General features: G+C 49.3%; 1 protein-coding gene across 1 annotated transcript in view; it reads left to right on the top strand.

Annotated features, from left to right (window-relative positions):
* Positions 1–5,382: 5,382 nt before the first annotated feature.
* Positions 5,383–7,447, top strand: part of NEURL1 (neuralized E3 ubiquitin protein ligase 1) — a 139,705-nt gene continuing 137,640 nt past the window's right edge. The window contains exon 1 of the mRNA XM_054276807.1: positions 5,383–5,508. Coding sequence (XP_054132782.1) covers positions 5,424–5,508 — 85 coding nt within the window. The 5' untranslated portion in view covers positions 5,383–5,423. The remainder of the gene's footprint in view (positions 5,509–7,447) is intronic.

The following is a 7,447-nucleotide window of genomic DNA, read 5'->3' as shown; positions in this document are numbered from 1 at the left end:
CCTGTTCCTCTCTGGTTTATTTGAGCATTTCAGGAGAACAGTTTTGATACTTATTCTAGCTGATCCTGGCTGTGAAACCAAAAAGAAGGCTAATATTTTTCTGGGGGGTTAATCCTCACTGCTGGGACCAGACTGTATCCTTGGAAAAGGAAACAGTTGTGGCTGATATGCTGAATGCAGAAGTTCATGACATTCTCCTGGTGGGAAGTGCTCCTCATCATGATGCTCTTTAAATTGAGAGTCAGTAGAGCTTTATGATAGCAAACTTGACATTTCTGAGCTTGTGCTGGCTGGCTCCCACTATTTGCATCAAGGAGCAAAGAGAAATGTTGACTTCAGATGCTACCAGCAGGCTACAGATCCAGTGCCACCAGCAGGGCTCTGTAGAACAGATAGAGAGAGCTTTTGCTGCAGTTTCCAGGTCATCTTTTTGAGATTCAGCCAATTTCCCATCAGTCAGCCTGGAACGCCCTGTGTGGACCAGGAGGGAAGTAATGAGCAGTCTCAGCCTTTCTGGGACCCCTGAGGGTGGTGCTCAGCTCCAGGGACTACACAGGGCCTCACTGACTTGGATGAGAGCTCATCAGGAGGACACATCTGAACACATCCTGTTTCTATGGCCAGTTTAAGGCTGAGTCAGATGTGGGAAGACCATCTTGGGTGGCTCTTTCATACTGCTTGTGTCACTCTGCGGTGGTGCTGGCTGTGTGCAGGCTCTGCAGACTGTGGAAGACTGGGAAATCAAAGCCCAGACTTTTCTTATTGCTTTAAGTTTATTTGGAGCTTGTAGTCTTTGGAACCTGTGAAGATACACTGTTATCCTGAAACCACATGGAGAAAGGAAATACTGACCAAATACACCAAAGCTGTTGGGTGTCTGATAACCTAACCCACCATTTAAGGTACTGAGGATGTCAAACACATTTAGATGTTCAGACTAACATCCTTAACATCCTGAATACACTTCTCCTTTCTCTAACTCATCACATTTAGTAAATATTTGGGTTTTTTCCCAATATTCCTCAAGCATGCTGACTTCTCAGCGTGATGTAAAGTTGGCTTGCAATGACCCATTTAGAAATCTGGGCACCTCCACTGTTAATTTGCACAGTAAATTCAATTAAGAGCAAATATTTTGATGCAGAAATAGGATATGAGATTGACATTGGCATCTGTCATCAAAGTCTTGATATATCCCTCCTTTAACTTACAGCCATTCAGATCTGGAAAGAATGTAGGATCTTTTTTAGAAGGCAAGTATCCCTCAGAGTCTGTGTTCTGCTACAGTGGGCTGCCTGCCACCTCTGTAGTAATACCCACCATCTTGACAGAGATATGAAGGTGAGACTAAAAGGAGGGTCCATTGTCTAAGAAAAAGTTTCAAGGGAGAAATTCCCCAGGAGTTAAGTGAATAGGAACAAAACCCCTGCAACACTGGTCAGTCTATGAAGGTGGCAAACTCACTGTAAAGTGCCAGGGAGAAATCTCTGGCTCCTATTGCTGGAAGTAGGGGTTCAGGCTGTCTGACAGCCAGTGAAACTCTAAAGGGAAGATCAAAGCCTTGACTATTAGCTGTGCTAAATTCCTGTTAGATTTCTCTTGTAGATCAAAGGACCCTTTAAATAGGGAGGAGCTGATTCCCCTGGAAATATCCTCTGCTCAGTACTGGCCTTTCTAGTAAGCCCCAGCTTAGTGGTGAGATTTGGGCCATGGGATGTGACACAAATGTCCCCTTGAAGCTTTCTGCTGTGGGAGGAAGCAGACTTGGGGTTGCTCTGAAATACACTTGGGGCTCAACAGGCTTCACTGAGTTTCCCAGTATGAGGAGCACAATAGACTTGAATTAAAAGGTACTTAAACCCTCCTCACAGAGGCATTGCAAGAGTATAATTGTGCTTTCATCTCAGAGGTCAAAAAATGTGAGCAGTGCATGTGGAAGAAATTAATATTTTCCAACCACCTGTTTGTTCTCCCCTGGTTTTTTGGGTTCTTTGTCCTCAGATGATTGTCTTTGAGCACAGCTCATAACAAATATCGAAGTAGCACTTTGCAAAATGGCTGCTAAAATATGCAAAAGCTTCCTCTCAAGTGAATCCATTGCTGATGAATGGGAGAACTGCAAATGTAAAGGTCAGAAAATAAACAGAATTAATCTAAAGCATCAAGATGTCTGCACAAAGCATTTCCCCCAGTCTGCACACTGTACAGCCAGTATGTCACAGAAGATGGACACTTCTTTTCTGTCCCACTCATATAAAACAAATATCTACATTCCTTAAGTAAGAGGTGACATGGGATTTAGTTTTCTCAGGGAAAAAGCATGAAATTGGGTGATCACTTGTCATGATGGCTTTTTTGGACTGCTGTCTGAGACTAAGCATCTTATGAGGCTTTATATCTGCAGATCTTTTTTCCCTACTTCACTTTAACCTATTATTTCTATCTTCACACACTCTTCTGGTTGCTGCTGTGAAATCTGTTGTCCTGTTAGACACAAACACAGTTGCTCACCTGTGACTGAGAGTGGTCTCTTGTCATCCTGTCCTATTTTAACTCACAAGGCCAATTTTGCTTCTGTCTCATCTGACTCTTACATCCAGTTTTCATATGCTTCCAAGGTGACAGCAATGGGCTAAACCTTCCTGATGTAGTGGCTGCAGGGTATTTGATTTTTGTATGATGCATGCCACATCAAGAAGGCCTGTTTCATTCAGGCAGTTTAAAATACACAAATCAGGGATTAGCTCAACAATTAGATGCAATGAATATCTCCCAGATGATCTTTTCTCCCTGCAGCATGCAGATCTCCAGATTTCATGGCTAGGTGTGTCCTTTTCTTCCACATCTGTTGAAGTTCTGATACAAGTGCACTCATCTGACCTTGCCCCCTTTGCAGTCTGAAGGCACCCCTGTGCACCCAGCCCAGCAGCTGGTTATCTGCCTCATCATCCAGCACTAGATCCTCCCCTCCAGCCTCTACAAATCCTCCTCCACATCCTGTCTCTGTGGTCTTTCTCACATGCCTGAGCTGAGCAGCTGCAGCTCATCCTTGCACCCAGCTCCTGGGTGGAGAATTGATGGGTGGTTTGGTGACTTCTGTTCCATGAGCAGATGTGGCTGTGCAGAGCCTTCTCCTTGTGTTTGCCCATAGTTACAGTCACAGTGCTAGCTGATACTAACTCCAGGTGAAATTAATGGAGTGGCTGCGTTGTCTCCATTGACTTCTAAGCACAAATTACAAATTGGAAATCAGGTGCCCATGCACAAATTCAGAAAGTGGAGAGGAGTTTTAGGTCACTGTAAACTCATCCTGCTCTGCACCAGGTCCCCACTGCCTGGCAGGGCTGGTACCAAGGAATTGCATGTCTCTAATTAGCCAATTCAATTGATAGCACTAACACACAAGGAAAGTCCTGACTTGCTGGTGTGAAAGCCCTGCAGTTTTAGCAAGCTGTTTCAATGCTCCCTGTTGCTAGAGCACAGGAAAAAGGCAAAAACCCAGAATCAGTGTGATCCTGTTTTGTCTATCAAGGGCCCCTGTGATCACAGAGCATATTTCTCACCCTGCTCAACATTTTTTGCAGGAAGAGCTGACATAAGTTGGCAAGGACAGCAAGCAGCCCCTCCTTCTCCCTCCTTCTCCAACCAATAAAAGGAACAAATTCAAAGGCCCTTTGATAAAGTGAACCAAGGTACAATCACAACCACCCCTGGTGCTGTTTTGCATTTGTCCCCAGGTGTCAGCTGCAGGCTGCTGTGCCAGGCAAAGCAAAGCCCATCCCTCATGGTAGCTGAACATGTTGCTAAAGCAGGTCTGTAAGGCTTCCTCCTTTCACCGATGGATCTGGGCTTCACCCTTGTTATGCAGGTTGAAAGGGGAGGTGGTTGAGCACAAACCCCACCAGCCATGTGGGGCACAGTTTAATACTCACACTATGGCACCAAGGTTAAAGTGGTGCCTGGTGTCTAAAGCTCAGGGTGGATTTGGCAGAATCCTGGTAGAATTTCCCAGAGAGCACGTGGTCCTTCTGGGAACAGGTTCCCCTCGTGTGAGCTATCACACAAGGCACAGTTAGCAGCCTGCACTCACCTGTGTGAGTGCCTGTCATTTAATGGATGACTGCACAGAAATCTTTCCTGTGCTTACATGGATGTTCCCTATGCCTCCAGTCCAAAACTGGTGCCTTTCCTTTTTCAAGATCTCTTTTATACAATGGAAAGATGCCTCTTTCCATTATAATTTGCCTTACATTGACACCTCTTTCTGCCACATTAAACATGAAACTTCCCAGAAAAGTGACAGTCCTTGCTCAAGATCTCTTGCAATTCAAGGACAGGCAGAGAGAGAGATTAGAGAAAAGAAATGGAGAAAGAACAGGTTTGCTGTTTTTTTTCTTTTGTTGGTTGGAGACAATTAGGTTCAACAGGATGGAAGGTATGATGAGGAGGTGGAATTGCCCCTCTAAGGGCCATTCCAGTCTTGTGCCACAAATCACAGAATATTCTGAGTTGAAAGGGACCCACAAAGGTCACCAAGTCCAATTCTTAAGTGAATGGCCCATACAGGGATTGAACCCACAACCTTGGTGTTAGCACCCTAATCAACTGATCTCATCTCAGGGCCATTTGTTTCTTTTTGGGCTCACTGTAATGAAATAGCTGGAAATATAATGCTCATGTTCACAAATGAGACCTACTTGCCCCTCTGCCCAGCTGCCTACTTGTCCACTTGCTCTATGACTGTGCAAGGAGCTGCTTGCCCATCTTCTTTGCCAGAGTGTGGCTCTGACATGTTTGTATCCATGAGAATCCTAATTTCTTCAGGACAGCTGCATCCCACCACAGCCGGTCTGCCTGGGTGAGCGTCCATGCATGTTGCAGCTTCTTTGGAGCGCCTGGACTCCAGGCTTGGCCCAAATTTCCTGTCTGGAAGAAGGCAGCTGGGGAAGCGGGTTGAGGGCCAGCAGGTGCGAGGGAAGTCCCGGGTTGGCAAGGGAAGGGAACAATGTCCCTGACCCCGCGTCTGCCCCTCGGGGTTGGTGGTCCTGGGCTCCCTTGTGCTGGGGGCGGGGGTCGGCAGAGGCCCCGCGTGTCCCCCCCACCTGTCGCGCCAGCGGTGGCACATCTGGGCGGGGCGGGGCGGGGCGGGGCGGCCCCCGGCGGAACAGCTGTGTCTCCATGGCGACGGGCGCGGCGGGGGGGCCGCGGTGCCGCCGCCCCGCCCCGCCGAGCTGAGCCGAGCCGAGCCGAGCCGAGCCGGGCGGAGCCGAGCCGAGCCGAGCCGAGCCGAGCCGGGCGGAGCCGAGCCTAGCGGGGGGCCCGGCAGGCGGCACCGCAGCTATCGGCGCCCTCCGAGCCGCCACAGCCCCGGGGACAGAGACCTCACACGGTGCCGCCCGGCCCGGCCCGGCTCGGATGCCGCCATGGGGAGCCGCTTCTCCAGCATCCCCGCGCTGCCCCGCGGCGGCCAGGGCCGCCTGCACCGCGCCCGCCACCACCGCCTCAAAGGTACGGCTCGCTCGGCACCCCCGGCACCCCGAGCAACCCCGACATCCCCGGCACCCCGAGCATCCCCCTCCAGGCGGGCACCCGAAGCAGCCCGGAGCGGGATGGATGCTCTGGACACCCCGGGATCAGATGGGCAACCGGCAGGACACAAATCCCGGGTACCGCAGGGAGCCCAGAGTGGGGTTAGACCCCTGGGACACAGAGCACCCTGAGCACCCACGCCGGGCAGGCACCCCGGACACCCTGGGGCAATCACCCCGGACACCTGGGGGCAGGCACCCCGGACACCCTGGGGCAGGCTGTGCTCCCCGGGGTAGGATGCTCCGTGCCCGGCACCCCGAGCCTCTCGCTCCCTGCCTGTGTGTGAGATCCCTGCCCTGCTCGCAGCGCTGTCACTTCTTCCCCAGCACTGCCCCATGGGCGGCTGATGGGTGCACGGCTCTTTCCTTACCTAGGAAAGCAAAGGACAACGATTTGGGGGAGTAAGAGCACCAAGAGTCCCCGAGTGCTTATTGGTGAAAGAAGCCTTTGCTTTGGCGTCTCTTCTGAGGGCTCCATGAATGTGTGTGTGCATGGGACTGTCAGTCCTGTTCGGAGGAGGGCAGGGAGTAGTTGGGGTTCCTTGTCTCGCTGATGTGGCTATTCTGTTCCTCATAAGGATGCCATCCCTTTTCTGAACTCCTGGGGACCTATTGGCACCAAATGGGATGGGGGTCACTTGGGTAATGTGGGCAGGAGAGCCTGCCAAAGGTCTCCTCTGTCTCTGCTCTTTTTTACCCCTTTTGCTGGAAGTTGGGAGGGTGGTAGCAGAAAATAGCCCATCGTTCATGAATACAGTCTGCTCCAGCAGCAATACACACACACTGTGTGTGTTCAGCACTACCTGGGTACCTCTTCTCTAAGGTCATTTTCACAGCCAAAGACACTTGCCAATGGGGGTAGAGGATGTCACACATCTCTCTGTAAGCAGGGAATGAGGGAAGGTGCTGCTCTAACAGCCATTTCAGATTATAACTTGTTGCAGCTTCCTCTATGTGTTGCAGAATTTGCAGCCACCAGCGTGGAAAATAGAAATGCTGCTATTCACCCTCATTTTTTGCTGGGCTTTTGGATACTTCTTTGGCATGATCTAGAGGAGTGGAAATGGTTAATGATGAGCTGGGCAACTGGTTGTTATGGGGAAGGATTTTCTGATACTTGCATTATTCTTCTGCTGAATCTCTCTGCCCCCTTTGTCTGTACTTGGGTGATTTGGAGCAGTTGTGTGAACTGAAGGTGGTTTTATCATGGCCGTGCAAGGAGTTGTTAGGAGTGCTCATTGCTATGTCACAGACAAAGTCAGTGAGAAACTCAGCCCAAGCAATGGTGGTGCTTCAAATCAGACTGGAAAGGAGGGGGATGCTGAATCCTAAGCAGTGAACCATCATCCTCTATCAGTGCAAACATGAAGGCACACGCAATGCTGTTGTTGTTGGTATGCAATTGTAAACTGCCAGGGAGGATTTGTCTCTTTAAGAATCATGCTGTCAGCTGGAAGTCTTTCTGGAGCAACCTTAAGCAGATAAGAATTTATAAACTGAAGCCAGAAGGGACACTGCCACTTAATCCATTAACAGTGGCTTACGTGAGATTTGGAGGATGCTCTGTATGAATCACCTGATTTTGGGGGATGGGGGGTGGGAGCAGTGAGTTGTGTGTTAATGGCACTTTGTTTCTATATTTCTTCCTTTAATTTGCATTTTAATTCTTTTTCTACCTGTGCTGAGGCAGCAAGCATAAATATTCTCTAGATTCTAATGCAACAGAGCATTGAAATAATTTTTATTTGGAATAAAGAATGAACAAGGCATTGCCTTTGTTGTAAAAACTAAGCAACTGCCAGGGACAATATGTGCCTTTTCTGTCTTTTTTGAAACCAGACTGCCTCAGGTCCTATTTA

This window comes from Melozone crissalis, unplaced genomic scaffold (genome assembly GCF_028551555.1).
Source record: "Melozone crissalis strain CALT ecotype California unplaced genomic scaffold, PUWL_Pcris_2 ptg000019l_1, whole genome shotgun sequence".
Taxonomy (NCBI): domain Eukaryota; kingdom Metazoa; phylum Chordata; class Aves; order Passeriformes; family Passerellidae; genus Melozone; species Melozone crissalis.
The sequence above is the reverse complement of the archived record's forward strand: the minus strand, read 5'-3'. Positions and strand labels throughout refer to the sequence as shown.